Below are 20576 nucleotides of genomic sequence, written 5' to 3'. Positions count from 1 at the left end.
GAAGCACGTGGCATTTCCTGCATTTCCAGAAACCACAACATGTACACAGATCTATGTTTCCAATAGCAGATATAATGAGAGCTACATATGGTGACACACACTCACAGAACCCACCGTGGATTGTCACTCCTCTGCCCTGCCAGACACCTGGCAGGCTCTTGAGGAGAGCTGTGCATTCCAGACACACATTCTGCCTTAAAGAAATAATTTTTGAAGATTCCAGGCAGCAGAGGCCGACTCCACACCCTGACAGGTTTGCTGGGCTTCTCTGGAACAGAAACTGCCCGGGCTCTTGCTGCACATGTGGCACACAATGTCAGTCCGTGCCTGGCACAAGGGGAGCCAAGAGGACACCTATGAGAGCAAATGCCCGTTTGGAGGCTGGGATTTTGGGATTCTACAGAGGCAGGCCTAGTGGCCAGTCAGCCATCAGTGGCTGGCCGGGGAAACCCAGCAAGCTCAGATCATGACACTGCTGCCAGCCCTTCCAGTCCTCTTCTGACTCGGCCTTCCAGAACAGCTTTCATTCCCCTTCCTCTTCCAGAGATAAACTATTCACTTTCTTCATTAGGTTACATATTACAGCTACAATATTAACATATTTAAATTAATGTGCACACATGAGAGAGAGTTAAAGTGAACCCAATCAAAGAGAAATTAACTAATTTGACAAAAACTTCAAAGGAGAGGAGGGGCAAGGCCAGTAATGGAACCTTGTCATCCCATCACTCTGTCCTCTGCCTGAACCTCTATGTTTAACTGGTATGTCTGAAAATAAAGAATCATGAAATGGTTTGGGTTGCGAGGGACCTTAAAGCTCATCTCATTCCAACTTCCTACCATGGGCAGGGACACCTTTCACTAGCCCAGGTTGCTCCAAGCCCTGTCCAACCTGGCCTTGGACACTTCCAGGGATGGGGCAGCCACAGCTTCTCTGGGCAACCTGTGCCAAGGTCTCCCACCCTCACAGGGAAGAATTTCTTCCCAATATCCCATCTAACCCTGCCCTCTGGCAGTTTAAAACCAGACCTTACCCTGTCACTCCATGCCTTGTCAAAATCCCTCTCCAGTTCTCTTGGAGTCCCTTCACTATAATTAAATATAATTATTTAACACAGAATTGTGACTTGAACAATTTACACAGGAACTTTAAATCCAGAGGGTCTTTACTCTCCACAGTTCCACCAATCACACAGGAATAAGTGCAGCTCTGTGCACTCCAACCTGGGCACCAGTCACAGACAGAAATGCTGAAGGACCAAGAAAAGCAGAAAGAATCATGCAACTGTCCCTCAAAATAAATTTTTAGACTCTTGCATTGAACAGGAGCTACCATTACAAAATCCAGCCTGGTGGAACCACAGCAACGTGCTGCTGCACACTGAGGGATCCCTGCTCCACAGCACAGCTCCTTCCAGCACAGGAATGGGCTCCACACTCACCCCAAGGGTAGCAGCACGTCATTTACTGAAACCTCAGTCCTAGTTTTACCAACACCGTGGGCCTCTCACCCCAGCCTCACTCAGCTCCCAGTGTTTCATCCCCACCCATGACAGCTCCAGGTGCTGTGGAAGGAATGGGTGTGTTTCAATGGATGCAGCGATGCCCTCAGGAATCAAAGATTGCTGGAAGATGTGGGAGTAAAACTGCAGGGGACTGTGAGCTATATGCCAGGGTGAAAGGCAGCGGTGGGTGAAAAACTGTTACTATTTCTGATACTGCTTGTAAAGCTGGAGGAGAAAGTCAGTGCTGAGGCTGTGTGCGTCAGGACACTGTGCCCTGAATGGATGGAGAGGGCTCTCAAGGAGTTGGATACATTATTTCCCTTCATTCTTTGGACACAGAGGGAGTTGCACAGGTCTGTTACAAACTGAGCCAGTGTTTCAGAGACATCCCACCCCCACGCTCCTGGGGCCCTGCGGGGCTCTGCAGGTCGATTCTCCCACAGCGCTGTTAATCCCTGCTGGATTTTCCAGTTTTACCCTCTCTTCAACATCACAACAGACTGACCAGAGAACCAGGATGACTTTCCCCAACCACCCCAATATTTACTCCTGGAAAAGGCAGGCAGCTGGGGTTGGCTTTGGAGTGGTGATTCCTATTCAGCCCCACCGAGGAACACCAAGCTCTCCTGCAGGACTGACGATGGATTGTTCCCACAGCCAACAACTCCTGGGAGCTGCCGGGTTGTAGCTCTGCTGCAACACCACAGTTGTGACTAAATCTAACACAAGCCCACCCCATCAAGTGATTTCACTTCTCTTAAATACTCACACTTTGACTTATCAGTGCCAGTTCATCGTACTGGAGAGATTTTTTTCCTTGCTCAAGCTCCAAGCAAGGTTGAGGACCTCTGCTTTAATTCATGGGCCAATTCAAAAGGCAGAAACCCAATTTCAGAACCAAGCTGCTTAAAAAATAACTAGTAAAGTCATATCTGGCTCCCTTACAAGTTTAATGCAGATAACCCTAGTGCAAATATAGACAAAGTAAAAAGGAAACATGAATGTGGAGTGGAAGAGACGGGAAAGACATTTACTGAAACACGGTCAACAATTAAAAGGTCTCTGTATGGAATGAGAAAATGAAGAATATTTCTTGGGCTATAGAAGAAATGTTCAGCTACTCTCTCAGCCTAACTCAGATGAACAATTTTATCATCTCATGACTAAAGAAGATGACTTGATGAGCAGAAGCACATCAGAGTATTGATGGCAACACCTGACTGAGAAAGAGGCTCTTCACTAATGCAATAATACAGCATCTGGAACCTGACAATAACATAAAAAACTTGGATTGGAAATACATGTGATTGTTTCCAATAACAAACCAATAAACCCTCGGGACAACTCCTTAGTGGATTTGTTGACTTTCCCTCAAGACCAGCTGTGCTTTCATGTGGCCGATGTGTTTGTCCTGATGCAAGAGAGTTGGTGGATAAGAGTTCTGAATACTGCCGAGAACCACTCTGGTACTAAAAACTGTGAATTTGTAGGATCTTCTCAGAACACGCCTGAGTGTTCTAAGGCCTCCTCAGCCATCTCAGCAAGAGCAAACTCACCCCTCTTAGAACAAGTCCCATGTTCCCCTGTAAGGAAACGGCATCCTCAGCTTTTCTAGCCCTCTTTAACACGCTCTACCATCTTTATGCCTTTCGATGGCAAAGCTTCACCGAGAGGCCTTGCCTCCAGACCAGGAATCAATCAAGTCTTTGGAATCATTAATCCCTCATCAGCAACTAACTGAAGAGTAGCAGCATGAGCGTTTTGGACACGATGAGCAGGGATGAGAAACTGAAGAGAGGTGGCCCATGGACTCCCCTCACCAGCAGAAGACCAGCCTTGGGCCACTTTGGGAACCCTGGAGGTCTTGTGCCTTCTGATGACACTTCTGGGACTTGGATTTCTGAAGTGACCAGAGAAAAAAAGACTAAGCAGCACTACATTCTTTGCTCAATGACCCTTCATCCAGGTGTCCAGCAGGACTCATCACCACGACAGCATTCTTTAATTCCCCAAGAAATATTTCTGGGATAGGAAGGAGTTCATATGCCGTACTCATGGTAGCCTGCAAGGAGCCAGGGGTTCCACTGGTCCAGCTCCCAGCCAATTCCAGCCAACAAACTGCTCAGTTTAGCTAAATAAATTAACAGCACACTAGATACACTCAAATTTTACATTCCTTAGCAACTGTTGCAATTGTATTTAAAGAGATTTAGGATCAGGAATAGAGAGGAAATCCCAAACTAAGAGCAGGGTGGCCCAGGAGATGCTCTCCCTGTTCAAACACGGACAAAGCAGCAACAGCACTCTGAGCCCTTTCACCTCCCCTCCTGCCCCGACCCAAGAGATGCTGAGATGCTCAATAAGGGGACTAAATATCACTTAGAACCTGGCTGTGGGGATTGTGCTCCTGAACAATGATCCCTGGTTGTTCCATGTGCTCCTGACACATGGGACATGGCACATATGGCACAGGAACAGCGTTCCAGCCAATTTTCACATTTCCATCCCCTTCCATTGAGATGTTAACAGCAAAAATGGAGGTTTAAAAAAAAAATCACAACTACCGACTCCCAGCAGAAATATCTCACGTCTTCTTTTCTCTTGTTACATCCTTCCAGTCTGCCAGATGAAAACTTCCAGGAGAAACGGTGTTTCTGAGAGTAAATGTACCATATATTTTGCTAAAAGAGGAAAATGCAACGAAATCCATGAGCAATTCCATGAAAACAACAAGGCACCGTAACTCCAGCAGCTCTCACGTAGTTCCAGATTACCAGGTTAACAACTGCAAACAGGAAATGTAAAAATATCTTTGTTTCTGCAATTCTGGTTTATTTTTTCCAGTCAAAATATACTACAGCTTAACTTTCTGCTCGTCTCGACCACTTGCTAAAACACTAAAAATTGCTGAATATGCCATTAGAGGCCTGCACTGGTTAGCTGGGAATCTGTAAGCACATACAGACACAGTGAAGCTCAGTGTCCTCACATTTGCCCTGCCTGGAAGTTCAGGACCAAGCCCTGGCCTCACCTGCAGAAGGAGCACCCGTCACTTTTGGGGGACGTGCCTGGGAGGAAGAGAAGAGGGGAACTCCTCCATGGGCTGCTGGTCAGGGACCCTGACTCATTGTCAGCCTCTTCTGACAACTCTCCACAAGAGCCAGGAGAGTGTAACAAGGAGGGGTTTGCACTCTCCAAGACCAGAAGATAATCATCCCTTGGCACCCTGGATGCACCCTGGCCTGGCATCCCAGAGCTGCAGAGCACCAAGCACCAGAGGAAAGCAGGAGATCACAGAATCATGGAATCCTTCAGGTTGAAAAAGATTCTTAAAATCATCATGTCCAACCATTCCCCATCACTGCCAAGCCCCCCACTGACCCGTGTCCCCAGGTGCCACATCTACACGTCTTTTAAATCCCACTAGGGATGCAGACTCCACCACTGCCCTAGGCAGCCTGTGCCAGTGCTGGACAAGCCTTTTGGTAAAGATATTTTCCTTAATATCCAATCTAAACCTCCCCTGGCACAACTGGAGGTCATTTGCCTCAAGTGTGATCACATCACACTACCAGAGCCCATGGTCCCTGGGACACCACTGCCCCTCAGAGAATGCTCTTCTGAGGAGCTTGAGCTACTCAGTCACCACGTGGAGTGGGGGACAAACCCCCCAGGAAAACATCTACATGAGAGACCTGCTGAGATTTGCTAAACATCTTGTTATTGCCAATGTATTGTAAACAGGAGGTATTTGGATGCAACAAACAGCCAGGTAACGTCCAAAAATAGATGTGCATAGAGCCCTAAAATAGACTGTGCACAGGCTCATTGTTTTCAGATAAAACTCTGGAAAGGAATTACTATTCATATCAGTCAGCCAGTGTAAGATTTGCTAATGTACACCCACGTTACAGTGTTATCAGCCACTGATAAGATACATAACATGGACACTGGAAAACCCAGGTGATCTCACAGCATTAGTTCACCTGTATCACAAAAAAAGCCTCCAGCACTGCTACAGAGCATCTTTATAAGATATTTTGAATGTCACAAACCATGTTTTAATTAAGTCTTTTGAGAACTGTAAACCTACAGGAGAGAGCTGTCTGGACTAGGAAAACACATTCAGTTTTTGGTGTAGATATATTTTACTGCTACTGTAAAATGTATATTGGTCAGAAAGAAGTAAATATATTAAGGTAATAGTAAAGATGCTGGGGTTAGAATTTTAGAAAGCCTTAGAGTGATTCTATAACACTTTCTCTCTTCCCCAGTTTCTCCCCATATGTATTTACACTGCTTTAATAACTTTTTTCCAAGACATCTTAACCCATTTCCTTGATTATGGAGCACTAAGGAAAAAGTCCCCCTCTGCTTGCAGAACTCATTTCTTTGTCGTGACATGGCTTTAATTTTTCTGATTAAGAGGCAGCACCTGGTCAGGCTGCTGCCATCCTGCTACTGCTCAACTTAACAGGTACCCAGGTGCCCACAGGACTCACAACACAGTGAAGACAAAGGTTCAGGCTGCTGGAGAGCACTCATTAATCCACCCTTTTTCTTTTTTCTTTTTTTTTTAAATGAAATATGAATTGTGCTTAACATTCATAACATTTTCAGAGGTGAAATCTGGGTAAAACCCTCTGAAATTAAAAGAATTGTTATATTCCAGAACTTTTCTGTGATCTCTACTTGCTCTCAGGTACCAGAGGACCAGACAGTGGTCATGTAGGCCACAACTTCCCATACTACTGTCCACTCTTGGTATTACTTAGACTTGGATTTTCTAAAGCATCCTTTAATTAGCAGAATAATGCCATGATTTGTGAGCTGACACAACAAAACCTCAATGTCCAGGCCAGCTAAGCACTCATGGCACCTAAATTCCTCTTTGCATAAACTGGAGTCATCAGTTCTTCTCACAACTGGACTCCATGTCAGTTGAATGCTTTTTCAAACTGAACCCTCAGGCTCTTCTAACAATCAAGATTAAATCCAAGAAACTCAGGCACTGTGAGCCTGGAGGTGTCTAATGGTGATGCTCAGTTCCATGGCAAAGGACAGATCGAAGGAGAGGCACCTGTTCTCCTTCACAGCCAGCTTTGCAGGCCAAGATGTTGCCCTGGCACCCACTGAAACCCATCCACTACCCAGGCAGTGGTGCAGAAGAGGAGAGGAGGCTCAGAAATGGGAAGCTGATGCACTTCTTGCATGAGTAGCTAAACAGGGAGCCTTTCCTATTGTTCAGTTGTGCCAAGCACTGCTCCTGAGAACATCAGCATTACAATACCACCGTGGGAATTTTAAGGGTGAACACCAGTTTCTGTGCAAACTTGGTTTTTTGAGTAAGAATTCAACCCTTTTAATTTAGACCAAAAGCAGGGTTTCAACCTCCCAGTGTATTTTCTCTGCAAGATAAAACCACAAATAAACGCAAGGTCAGGTTGGACCAGGCTTGGAGCAACCTGGTCTAGTGGAAGGTGCCCCTGTCCATGGTTGGGAATGGAACAAGGTGAGTTTTAAGGTCCCTTCCAAACCAAACCATCCTGTGATTCCATGATTCTATGATAAAACTTTATATTTGGAAATCTGATACACAAATTGAGGCTCTACTTCTAACAAATACTTGCAAAGTATTTCTGCAGCTGTGATTGATACTGCAATGACCCGAGAGGTTCTCTGGGGTCAGCTGAAAGCTTTAATGGCATGTTAAAAACTCTTTGACTTATTTTCCATCCTGAATCCCAGGCTCTTCCTCAGAGTACAAATGGTTGGGAAATGGTAAGACAAGAAGTTTATTCAGCCACGCCAAAGGACCAAGAACACAGCACTGACAACATGGCAACACACAAAACCGACTCACTGCACCAGCCAGCCAGACTTGTGGTGCTCTGGGAGGTGGTGTTAGTCATCACTGTGGGACCACACAGCAGTATTATGGAATCCCAGAATGGTTTGGGTTGGAAGGGACGACCTTAAAGACCATCTATTTCCAACCCCATAGGCCATAGGCAGGGACACTTCCCACCAGACCAGGTTGCTCCAAGCTCTGTCCTTGAACACTTCCAGGGGTGAGGCAACAATTACAAGTCAACAAATCCACCAGCAGTACTGGGACAAGTGTGCCACACATTCCTGCCTCTGTGCAGCCCTGGACATCTAAAAAGAATTTAACCGAAGATATAACATGGAATTGAAATGAAAAAAGCTTCTTAAGTTCTCTGGTCAGCTTCCAGCAGAATAAATAATGCCGTGGTACTGAAAGGAAAGTCAAAGTGACAGCAATTTCAATCTGAAAACAAGAAGGTTTTAAGCAGTTTTAAGTTCCAATCTTCTTCACATTCCATACCGAGATATCAGATTTTTAACACAAAAGTAGGTGTTTTTCTTTGTTTGGGTTGTTTTCTTTCTAAGGCAACCAACGCCCACTAAAGTGTCCATGCAGATACTTTATCCACAATAATTACCATGCTTTAGGGGCTCTGCAAAGTAATTTCTAAACAAACCTGGCTTGCTTTTTTTTCGCTGGGAACAGAGGACAAGAGAAAGCATTCTGCTATAGGCATTAGCATGGCTTATTCGTGATGCCTTCTGTGGTCAGGTTCCCAGGGTGACTGAGGCTGTCATGTTAACTAACTCTTCAGGAAAACTTGAAATAATATGAAATTTTTAGTTATTTGAAAAACCTACACACCTTGGTCATGTCTGAACTCAGCACACAAAAGGAAATCGTTTTGTGCACAGCACAATTAACCTCAGGGACTCCCTCTGCTGTGATAATACCAAGGCAAACAACGCTGTAGTTTTAGGATTATCTTCATCAATTTTTACCCAAATTTCCAAATTTGCCCACAGCTAGTGATAAGCCTGGGTAAAAAAGAGGAACTAGATGGTGCCATGCAAACCCAGACCTGTTTTTGAAAGGAACAACACTGAACATTCCATTATGAACATAAAATCTCCCCATGCACAGGGTTAACTTTGCAGAGTAGCACATTGTGCTTTCCTTAGCCCAGCCATGGTTCACTCTGTGCACTGGGGCATCCTGAGTAACCCAAATCATCATTTTAGGCTACTCTAGTAACTGCATGAGCTGCTTTTAGGCAACTAAACCTTTTCCTAAGTTATCGACCTCTGCTAGGCCTGGGGCAAGAAGGTTCAAAGTTTACATATACATGCGATAACATAAACAAATACAAAAATACTTGTTATTTCATTTAGCAAGCATGACCCCACCCTACAGCACCAGGTGTGTGTTATAAGAACAGGTAACAAAACACTGCAGAGAAAATGAATAATTTACCTCCCCTCACCTACAGCTGTAACGAGTAACCCCGTACAGATTTCTAGCTGAACCAACTAGTACAAAAGGACTTGCATTTCCTTGGATGTGAGGTTCTGTAATGTTCCCATCGTAGATGAGAAGAGGCCTGTCATTATGCACAACTTCTTCCAGCCCTCAGCAACTTGTCGGCAAACCCACCCCTGCCACTCCCAGCTGCTGGGAAGGTGTGGGGGAATGGAGGATGTCCCTGAGGGGGCTCCCACCCCACACACAGCTCCCACCCCACACAGTTCCCACATCACACAGTTCCAACATCACACACAGCTCCCGCCCCACACACAGTGCCACTGGTCACAGACAGCCAGCAGCATCACCTGCAAGCTGAGGAGAAGGCAGAGTTCCTCACCTCACACAGCTGTACAGGCTGTTCCCCCAAGGTGATGAACCACCTTGTCCCACATCCCCTGTGCCCAGAGAAGCTCTCCCGTGGCACAGCTGGCACCGAGCCGTTTGTCCAGCCAAGCCTACCCCGGAGATGGCAGAGTGTCCCTGGGCACCTGCTGAGTCTCAGCTTCTTCATACATCAAGGCCACTCCCTCCTCCTCCTCCTTTCCTGGCCTTCTCCAAAGCCCAAAGAGCCACCTCCCACCCCAACCACTCCCCACACCCTGGTGTCACTGCTGCCTGCAGACCTGGTGCTGGGTAACAGGTGGAACACACCAGGGCTCCTCCCTGCGATGGGATCCAAGAGGTGAGGACCCTGCACAGGTCCTGGAATGGCCAGGAAACCAGGAGCACCAAGGATGGGCTGTTCAGGGCAGAGCATTGAGGCAGCTGAGCCCAAACTGCCATGTAAAACAACACATGATCTGCACAAAAAGAGAAGTCCAACAGCCCCATGCCCGCTTGAGCACTATTGTCATTTGACTCTAAGATCACCTTCATCCTTTCCTGACAGCTGGAAGCTACTTGTCCGGAGCAGCTCAGGCAAACAGAGAGCACAGGAATGATCCAACCTCAGTCTCATGAGGAGTCACAACCAGTGTCCTGTGAACACACCAGCAGCTCCGTGGCTCAGCACATAACAGTGTCCAAGGGTCTCTGATGTCAGAGTCACAACAGAGGGGCCAAAAATCTTACAGAGGAAGGCACAGCACTCACTGAAACATCAGCAACATCACCCCAGACAGGCTGCCACAGGCTGCTGACCCACAAAACAACACAGACACCTAATTTCCATCACAAGAAACCTGTCAGGTGTCCATACCAATTCAGTCACCACATGCAGGCCTGACACCACAATGATGGCACTGCCCAGGACAGCGTAGTGACCACTCCAAGGTGCCACCTCCCTGTCACACAGGAGGTTGGAGCCAGCGGTGAGGGACCACCCTGACATTCTTCAGGATTAAGCAGTGATTTCTGCAGAAAGATCTAACACCGATTCACAAGAGAAAAACTCCCTGGAAAAGACAATAAAGACCATTGGTGATACCTAAAACCCCCAGAGAAGCCCGAATCCATCCCTCTGGCACAGAATTTGGGAAACAACATGGAGCAGCGATTGCCAAACTTTAGCCAGTGTCCTGTCAGCACCCTGCCAAGTACCCAGTGATGGTCTGGAGAGCGCTCATCCCACATGTGGTGAGGGTTCCACCGCCCTGTCTCCAGCTTCTAAGCTGCTGTACATAAACTTAACACACTTCTGATAATTTGAAAATATCAATTTGCCATCAAAACAGCCAAAGTGGCCACAGACATGTTGCCCAGCCTCAGATGTGAGGGAGACTGTGACTGAAGCAGGGCTAAACCCACGAAAAACATTTCTTTAAATATTTGGGAACTCCCATCAGAAGGGAAACGTGAAAACACCTGACCCACTTCTAAAAACCAAAACAGAAATGTCACCCTTTTTTCTGAAATGCACACTGTACATCATGTTAACAAGAGACAAAAGTATGATTAAATGATTAAAACACTGGGCAAGGCTCCTGAACACTACGCAGCTTGGCACACTTGCTCATTTTTGGTGGCAGCACCTATATAACATTGTATTTTTGGTTGCAGTACTATATAACATTGTAATTTTTTTGTTGCAGTTCCATATAAATATTAACACCAAGAGTGTTTTGATTGTCCAGGAGAGAGACAATTTTATACAACTAAACCCTGATTTTTATTTCCTTTGTTGACTATTTATTTGTTTGCATAATACCAAGAAAAACAAACAGGGCCATAGATAAACTGTTTGCTACTAAATACTCCATGAACTTCTCAATACAATTATCTCAGGTTTTGACACGGTGAGAAATGAACTCCTCTTCAGTTTCCTTTCTTTAAAATCAACCTCTGGACACTACCGTGAGCTAAAGAAAAAGGGTGCAGCCCCCCCCCCCAACAGTGCTACAAATCAATTCTACCTCTTTATGCCACAAAACGAAACACCTTTCCTTGTGCTATTGACCCTGAGCTGCCCACAAAAAGATCATTTGCTTGATCAGTTACAACTAATCTCTTTCCATCCGTTTCAATCAAAATTTACCACCCTGTGCAGGCAGCTCAAACTCCTTTTGCCGTTTACCTCTTCGGGAATCCACTCTCTCATCACTGTGCTTGAAAATCTCAATTTTTTCACGTTCTTAAACTTTCTAAGTTTCAAGTACACATGCTTGAGGCTTCTCTCCAGCCTCACCTCGTCATCTGTGCCCGAGTCTTCACTGATACGGGCCAGCCACGTCCTTCAAAGCCTCCTGTCCCGCACCACACGTGCAGAGCACCCTTCTGCCAGCACTGGCACTAGGACCGGTTATTTCTGTATTTTCCTTCCTGTTTCTACACAGCCTTTTGCGTAAATGGCAGAACATAATTCCTAATGCCACGGCAAAGTTTCTTGAACAGTTTTTTCCGCGCCCGGAAGATGCGCGGGTGCCCCAGGGCCCGCTCGGGCATCCGAGAGCCGCACGGGCAGTGCCTCTCGCCTCCCCCGCCAGCTGCTCGGAGGAGACGCTGGGCGCTGGTTCCGACCAGAGACAGGCAGCCCAACCCGACTGAACCCCTGCCGTACAAAGCGCTCGTCCAGGTGATTTACCTGATTTTAATTGCACTTTTTACACTTTTATCACTCCCGCTGACGCTCCATCCTCCTCCTCCGTCACACCCGGAGGGAGCGAGGGGTCCTGCCGGGGGGCTGCCCCCGCGCCCACCCCCCTCCACCTGCCGCCCCCCTTCCCCGGCACCGGCCGCCCGGGCGATCCGGTGGCTGCTGCGGCTTTCGGTCCCCCCCAGCCGCCGCCTCCCCCCACCCCCATCGCACCAGGCACCGCCGAAGTTCCGCCGCCCGCCCCAACTCCGCCGCGGCCGCCCATTGTCTGCGCGCCGGGAGGCGCTTTGGGAGAAACGAGCCGAAAAGCCGAGTCCCCCGCCCCGCCCGGCCCCCCCCGCCGCTCCCCTGCCCGCGGCCCCGCCAGGCAGGCCCAGCCCCGGGCCGGGCCGGCGCGGGGGTCCCCGGGGGCGCTGCCCGGGGGAGCCGCCCGGGCGCGGGGTGGGCGCTGCGCCAGCGGGGTCTCCCCCGGCCGCCCCTCGGCCCCGGTCCCCGCGCCGAGGGGCTCCAGGGCGGGCGGTCCCGCAGCCCCCGGCCCGCCCCGGCCATGGCCGCCCTGTCACCGGGGAACACCCGCGGGGGGCCGGGGCGCCCGAGCCCTGCCCGGGCGGGAGAGGCCGAGGCGCCGCGGCCGAGCCCGCTGACAGCGCGGCCGAGCTCCGCGTCCCCCGCCCCGGGCCCGGCTGCGGGAGGGACGCGGGGCGGCCCCGTCCCCTCCCCGGGTGCGCACAATGGCCCCCGCCACCCCCGGGGGCCTCCGGTGTCAGCGCGGGGGGAGCAGCTTTGTGCGGGTAACGCGGCCCCAAACCCCACAAAACACACAAAACCAGCGCGCGGGCAGCGCGGGAGCGGCGCCGGGGCAGAGCCGGCTCCTCCTTCCCCCGCGCCGGGAAGGCCTGCGGGAGGGAGCGCGGCGGCGGCGGCGGCACCGGGGGCGGCGGGGCCGGGGGCCGGGGTGCGGGCGCGGTGCGTTACCTGCCGTGGAACCAGTCCTTGCAGGCGTCGCACTCGATCATGAAGCGGGTCACGTCGTAGGGCAGCCGGCAGATGCAATAGACGGGCACCGTCGCCATGTTCGCGCCGATCCGCTCCGCTCACGGCGCCCGCCCGCCCGGCCGAGCGGAGCGCGGCGAGTGCGGGCACGGCGGGGCCGGGGCGCGAGGGGGGGACGCGGGGGGGAGAGGGGAGAGAGTGGAAAAAACGAAATAATAAAAAAAAAATAAAAAAAATAACGCTAAAAAACCGCGGTAGTGGATTTAGGGCTCCTGAGGGGCAGGCGAGCGGTGCCGGAGGACAGGGAAGCGCTGCCCGGAGCCGGGGGCCATGGCCGGGTCCCGCCGCCCGCCGGCGCCGCGGGCCGGGGCTCTCTGTTGTTGTTGTTGTTGTTGTCCCTCCAGGATGGTGATTCCCGGTGCTCGGCGATCGCGGCGGTGCCCCCTGGTGACAGCCCGGCGCGGCCTCCCCGGCGGGCCCGGCCTTGCGTCAGCCCGGAGGGAGCGGGGCCGAGCGGGGCCGGGCCGGGCGGAGCGGAGCCGAGCGGGGGCTCCCCGGTCGGGGCCGGGGCGCGGCGGGGGCTCGGCGGAACGCGCGTGTTTGTGTTAACCCCCGCCTGCCGGGAGGGAGCTGCCCAGCCCGAGCGCCCCCGCCCGCCCCGCCGCGGGGGCCTGCGGGGCGGTGCGGGGGGACCCGCGGCGGGGGCGCTCGGGGGGTGCGGGGACGGGGGGACCCCGCTCGGGGGGTGTCAGCGGCAGCGCGGGGGGAGCTCGGTGTGCCTGCGGGGAGCGGGGAGCTCCCAGTCCGCCCCGAGGACCAGGAAGCCCGGGGAAGTGGCCGTAAGTGCGGTGCGACCCGCAGGAACAACGCCCGGAGGGGGTGTGCGGGTGGGGAGGGCGGGTGGGGGCACATAGATATGCACCGGGGCTGGTTCACATGAAAAAAAAAAAAAAAAAACAAAAAACAAAAAAAAAAAAAACACCACGAAAAAATTAGCTTCTTTCTATTCACTAAAATCAAATTTGTGAGGGTTTAACCACCTGGGAGTTTTACTGGGAGTTGGGATGAGATGGTCTTTAAGGTCGCCTCCAGCCCAAAGCACCCTGTGATTCTGTGACTGTATGATTTCTGCCTTTAAAGTCACCACCTGCTCTAGCAGAGCCCTTTCCCTGCTGTGACACCAAAGGGATGGTAATGAACACCTTGTTCCCACCAAGAACCAGCTCCCAGCAGCATATGGGCTGTGAGGGGATGCCGAGGCACTGACTGACTGTGTACCCCAACCCTGCACATCCCCACGGGCCCCCTCCCACAGCAAAGGTGAAAGGGAACCGTGGAGTCTGAGCCGAGGCTGCCTCACCACGCCAAGGCTCTGACAGAGGTTAAACGACCAGACAGTGGGGCTTTTGAGAGGACCTGTGTCCCCAGAGTGTTCAAAAGCCACTGACACCTTTCCCTGAGGAGTGAGAGCTTCCTACAAAGTGCTCGCAACGGGTATCCCAGCGAAGGTGGGATTTTAATTCCATTATGATGAATTCAGCATCTTAAATCCTTTACATTTGGGGGGGAGGGGGGGGGGGGGAGGGGGAAACTTCTATTTGTCTTAGAGCAAAAAATAAAACAGATATTTCTCAGCCTTTTTTCATCAGTCTGCAAAAATCCTCAGAATCACCTGTGAGGGACAAGGGAAATTCAAGGAGCCAAAAAACTTCAAATTTGAGTTTTTCTGCAGTGAGGTGGCTGTTGTTGGTACAGATAGACCCCACTTTCAGCCCTGCTGAAAAGGGGCTGCCAGGGTGGTTCCCCTTGCCTGCTGTGTGTACACACACAGGAAGGACTGTCACACACAGAGCTGTGTGTGGGTGACACGCTCAGCCCCACCACGGGTGGCCTCTGACACGTCCCCAAGTGCAGTGACGCAGTGGGAAGCCACAGGGCCATGTCCTAAACTGTGACTTGGTGGGTTTGAGTGTCTCAAGGTGCACCAAGGGACCTGCTTCCTTCATCGCAATGCGTCACAAAAGGACCTGCCCCCTAAAAGCCTCTAAAACTGTAGGTTTAAATCCATCTCTCATGGCTTTGATGGTTCACAGCTTCAGCCAGAAAGTAGAAGAGCAAGTCCTGGGAGTAAGGCAGGATGGGGCGGAACAGCTCAGGAGCCATCGCAGAGCTGCACACGCCTTTACACTGCTCCTCATGCCAAGGACATCTCCCAGCACCTCTCAGCTCAGGGTTTAAATGAGCCTCTGGAGATTGGGATGCCTGCAGGACAGTCACGAGGATTCTGGGCTCTGTGCCTCTGTACACCCCAAACACCTGCACTGCAACCTGACGGGCTGCCCTCCCTTCCTGAAACCAGTGTTTTCATGTTAATGGCACATGGAATCATCAGCTGGATTGATGACCTTGGAGGCCTTTTCCAACCAAAATGATTCCACGACTATTCCCTGAAGCATTTGTGAACACAGCAGCTCCTCCACACCGTGTCCTGTGCTCATCTCCCTCTCCCAGTTGTTTATGGGCTTTGCTCACCCAGCCCATATGAGCTGTGAAGAATTACATTCTCACCACCTTTCCTCAGTCCCATGAGCGTCTCCATGCAAATAGCCATATTCCAAAGCACTCCCTGGAATTCCAGTGTTAGCGTGTCCCCCCTGCAGTCGTGGGTGAGCCAACCCCTCCGACTGCCACGGGGGTTTGGTGCCCACCACAAAGGGCAGCAGGGCCAGGTGTGGGTGCAGCCAAGGTGCTCCTGGGGGCTGGAATCATGTCCAGCTCCTGATCATCCATTGCTGGGCCTCAGGTGATCCCATACCCAGCAGTAGAGTGGTGTGTCCGTGTTTTTACTCCTGTTTTCACAGTGTCCATGTTTTCACTCCTTTCCCCTGCAAAGTCAGTTGTGTTGGATGATGCTGGAGCCAACAATGCATGGAAACACAGTGGCTCTGTTCTGGCAGCTCAGACATCTTACTCATCCCTTTGACAGGGATTAATGGATAAAGAAACTTATGGGTGAGGTTGTCCCACTGTCCTCAGTTCTCCAGGAGCATTTGGATCCAGAAGGTGCCCGGCAGCCCTCTGGCAGGGAGGGTGAGCAGTGGAGCTGTGCCCAGCTGCCTCAGCAAAACGTCATTTGATCATTAAGTTCACTCTTTGAAATACTGAAATTAGTTTTTATCTGATAAATAGTTCTAAAATTAGTATTTTAAAAGATTTAATATTTAATATTTAATTAATTATTGATTAAAAAATAAGTTTTAAGCCAATTGGAAAAACATCAGCGGCAGTGGCGCAGCCTCAAACAGACCAAGAGTCCCCCTGTCCAGTGGCTGCAGACAGTATCCATCCTTCCAGTGCTCCCCAACACCACATTTATATTGATTGTTAATATTAATTTATGCTAATATATTAATACTTTATATTCCCTCCCACAATCTGATGGCATGTGCCATAAGGAGTCACTGCACGGGGTTTTGGTGTCACATTGACATTAAACTGTGTGTTTGTTGTCAGTCACTAGAACCTGCACGAGGTACATTGGCAAAAAAACAAACTTTGAACCTTCTTGTCAGCTGTCAATAAAACTTATCAGTCTCTTTTATGAGATTTTAATTTTTCAGATATTTATTTTATTTTGTGTTATTGACTTTATCTTACTTATTTTACTTACTTTTTTTTCATTTACTTCGGGGCCCAGGTCGAGGCAGGAGGGGAGGGCAGGAGCCTGCCCGTGGCAGCACCAGCAGCAGGGCAGCCTCGGTGACATTGTCCATGTCTTGTGTGCAGTTCTCACTCTACATGGCCTTCAGGGGAAAAACTTAAATAAAATAAAAATGAAACAGACCCGGGAGCGCCCAGTGCCCCTGGATTGGGGCAGGGAACAAGCAAAACCTCCTCCCACCTCCCTGCTGCACTCAGAGGAGTGAAAGGGAACTGGATCCTCAGTTCCAGAGCAAAGCAAGGCAGGAGAGGGAGAGTCAGCACACCAGTGATGGGAGCAGTGGGGAGCAGAGGACAGGCTGGGGGAGATGGGGCAGAGCTGGGAGCCAGCATCCTGGCACAGCTCTGCTCAGGACATGGCCACTGTGGTCACCACAGCCACCACTCCAGGGGCTGCTCACCCAGGGTGCCCTATGGCTGGGCTGGGATCTGTCCCAGTGCACATCATGGCAGTGATGAGTGAGTCAGTGGCACCACTGTGATCTGTGGGTCACAGGATCATCTTATCACAGCGTGTTTTGGGTTGGAAAGGACCTTCCAGACAATCCCATTCCACCCCCCTGCCATGAGCAGAGACACCTTCCACTAGGCCAGGTTGCTCACAGCCCTGTCCAACCCACAGTGCCATCACTGTGCAGGGCTGGTGTGGGGGAGCCCCGTGGACTCCCTGGGCTGCTGGAGATCCAGAGCAGTGGGGATCTTAGCCCCAGCACAGCAGGGCAGGCTCCGTGCCAGTGGTGCTGAGTGCCCAGCACAGGGGGACTGCGGGTTCCCCAGGCAGAGGGTGAGACCCCTGCACACCCACCTGCAGGGGCAGCAGCAGCGATGGCCCCGGTCCTGCTGCACATGACAGCTGAGCCCCCAACCACAACCAAGCCCCCCCAACCACACCTGAGCCCCCCCAACCACACCTGAGCCCCCTAAACCACGTCTGAGCCCCCCAAACCATGCCTGAGCCCCCCAGCACCACTGACCTGAGTAGAGCCGCCCCAATGCAGAGTTAATCCCAGAGCCAACCCCACTGGCAGCACTGCAGGCAAGAAGAATCCAAAGGCAGAAAGACAGGGAAATCTGATCACATTTGTCAGGATGTGCTGTACTGACCCTGCATCTCCTGGTTTTTCCTCGGCTGGGCTGTGAGTCGCTGCCAACGCGGGACCAGGAGTCGCCGCTGGGTACAAGGGCAAGATGCAGTGAGTAGAAAAACTATTGGAAGAGATTCCGTTTGGATCTTCAGGAATCAGGACTTGGTTGGCATATTTTGGGGGAAAAAGGCACATTCCTGGGGGGGGAACCCCTGGCTCCTCTGGGGTTGCTCCACAGTTCCAGGAACATGTTTGCTGGGCTCTGCCCATCCACGAGGATTCATCACTTGCAGTTGAACCCAATGTTTTATTTTTTACCCTGAGCTGGTTGCAGGCAGGAGCTGCCCCTGTCACCCCCTCACATGGTGTCACTGTGCTGGGCCACAAGCATTCCCTGCTCCAAAGCTCTGTAAAGGAGGGAGATGCATATGAGCCCATTGCTGCCTCAAGCTGATCCTTACTTGTTCCACCTCTCCCCACATTGTTCCACGAGGGATCAGGGTGCATCCCTCGCTCAGGATGTTCATTTTTCCCAAAGCCAAAGCAGCCAGGAGTTTCCTAGGTAAAAGAGATCTTCCAAGTGTTTAAACATTTCTCTTTTGATGTCCTGAGAGCTGTTAGGAACCAGAAACCAGAGTAAAGTAACACAGATGAGCGCAGCTCTGACAGAGACCCGAAGGCAAGGCCCATAGGCAGGGAGGAGCTTTGCCAGGGGTGGCACCCGGGGACACTCTCCTGGGGACTTTACCCAGGAGGTGCTGTGTGGTCTGACAGGAACAGCAGAACCCACTGCTGAGGGTGAACCCACTGAGGCTTCACCCCAGGGCACCACCTCAATGCAGCACCTCGAAAGGCAGTTGGGAACCTGGGGTGATACGCCCCTCCAACCCCACAACAAAGTTTCTGCCCTTGACCATTCTGGAAGGCTCCAGGCACCTGTGAGTGCTGTGCCTCTGGGCTGGCACCCCCAGGAGATACCTGGTTCCGATGCCACTCTCCTTCAGCAGTCAGAATCCTGCCAGCCAGCCCTCTGTTCCCATCCCATCCCATCCCCTGCAGTCCGTTCTTTCAGACCTTTCTGGAAATGGGTCAGAGGGCTTTGGGGGTCTCAGGTGGTTTTGATCCCCTGCAGTCCATGCCCACTTCTCAGCCTCACTTCTGTGCTTGTGCTGTGCTGTGTTGTGCTTATCTCCAGGAACTAGAACAAGGATGTTTGTCCCAGAGAAGTGTTGCCCTCCCTCCGCATGGCCCCTTCTCCAGCCACATCTTGTTCTTTCCTATGGTGTATTAGGACCAACAATCCTTGGTTATTCCCAACAGTCCTTGGTTGGCTCCACAGCTATCAGTGTTTGAGGCACACACATTAGCCCCTTATCTTCTGGGATTCTACACTGCCCCACTCCATCCCATCTCCATCCCACGGGGTGGGGAGCCGTCCCTGCCCTCCGGTGTGGTCATACCTGGCGGGTCAGTGCGACCGGACTCTGTTCACTCCGCAGGCTTTAGGTGCAATCCAAAGGATTACACAGACTGTCACCACCGAGGGAGCTGCCGCCTGGGGCTGGGGAATTGTGGGGCAGGATAACGGTGCTCGTGGGCACTGACAGCACCGAAAGACGAGTCCCGGCCTCACTCATCTCACAGCACAGGAGCGATGGCTGGGCGGTCCCGTTCCCCCTCCTCGCAGGGGCTGCGGCTCCGTCCCGGCTGCCGGGTGTCACCAGAGCTGTTCGGCGACGGTGTGAGAACGGGCCCCCGCGGCCCTGCCGCCTGCAGGGCTTCCCACAGCCCGGGGGGACTCACCGCTCCGAGGGTTTTTTAGCAGGGATCGGGAACACCCCGCGGCTCTGCCGGGCCGAGGGCCCTGCCCGTGACGCAGCGATGCACCGACACCGCGGCCCCGTCACGGCCCCGTCACGGCCCTCCCGGCAGGAGGGACGGGAAATGCCGGGGGGGGACCCTCCACCCTCCGCCCCCTCTGCCCCCGTCACACGGGAGAGCCGGGAACAACCCCCGGGCTGGGCCGCCGGCCCCGCAGCCCCCCCGAGCCCGAACCGCCCCCGCCGCCGGGGCTCAGCCCCGCCCGGGAGGGCCGGGAGCGCTCGGGGCTCGGCTGTGGCACACGCCGCTCGTCGCCGCTCGTTAACACAAACAATTAGCGAGCACAGCCAGGGAGAGCCCGGATGCTGCCGCCGCGGGCACGGCACGGGCACAGGTCCCGCCCAAACGGCTGATTCTGCCCGTTTAACTCTTGTCTTGGAGCCGGATAAGGAGATGCTGGTCACACAGGGAGCGCTCCTTCCCGCGAGGGTGGTCAGGCCCTGGAATAGGCTTTCTGGAGAGGTGGTCGGTGCCTCAAACTGTCAGTATTCAAGGGGCATTTGGACAATGCCCTTAATAATGTGCTTTAATTTTTTGGTCTGGCTGAAGGGGTCCAGCAATTGGACCCAGTGATCTTGTGGATCCTTTCCAACTGAAATACCCTATCCTATCCTATCCTATCCTATCCTATCCTATCCCATCCTATCCCCTGTCCTATCCTCTATCCTATCTCCTATCCTATCCTATCCCCTGTCCTATCGTCTATCCTATCTCCTATCCTATCCTATCTCCATCTCCTATCCTATCCTATCCTATCCTATCCTATCCTATCCTATCCTATCCTATCCTATCCTCTATCCTATCTCCATCTCCTATCCTATCCTATCCTATCCTATCCTATCCTATCCTATCCTATCCTATCCTATCCTATCCTCTATCCTATCTCCATCTCCTATCCTATCCTATTCTATCCTATCCTTATTCTATTCTTTTCTATTCTATTCATAAACTCAGGTGTAAAATGTGTTCTTCAGGACCGAGCCCAGGCAGTATTCCCTGATCATTCC

General features: G+C 51.7%; 1 protein-coding gene and 1 long non-coding RNA gene across 3 annotated transcripts in view; both read right to left on the bottom strand.

Moving 5' to 3' along the window:
- The window catches only part of PHF2 (PHD finger protein 2), an 82971-nt gene extending 69909 nt beyond the window's left edge, over positions 1-13062 (bottom strand). For both annotated transcript variants that reach the window (XM_027732573.2, XM_027732572.2), the window contains exon 1: positions 12866-13062. In XM_027732573.2, coding sequence (XP_027588374.2) covers positions 12866-12963 — 98 coding nt within the window. In that variant the 5' untranslated portion in view covers positions 12964-13062. The remainder of the gene's footprint in view (positions 1-12865) is intronic.
- Positions 13063-17975: 4913 nt separating this feature from the next.
- LOC120324142 lies at positions 17976-19796 on the bottom strand. Its single transcript, XR_005565177.1, has 2 exons — positions 19149-19796; positions 17976-18095 (listed from the first exon to the last, which is right to left on the bottom strand). It is a non-coding gene; the product is annotated as an uncharacterized LOC120324142 (long non-coding RNA).
- Positions 19797-20576: the final 780 nt, after the last annotated feature.

Source organism: Pipra filicauda, unplaced genomic scaffold (genome assembly GCF_003945595.2).
Source record: "Pipra filicauda isolate LSUMZ 115617 unplaced genomic scaffold, ASM394559v2 scaffold433_size896684_pilon, whole genome shotgun sequence".
In the NCBI taxonomy this organism is placed as follows: Eukaryota; Metazoa; Chordata; class Aves; order Passeriformes; family Pipridae; genus Pipra; species Pipra filicauda.
The sequence above is the reverse complement of the archived record's forward strand: the minus strand, read 5'-3'. Positions and strand labels throughout refer to the sequence as shown.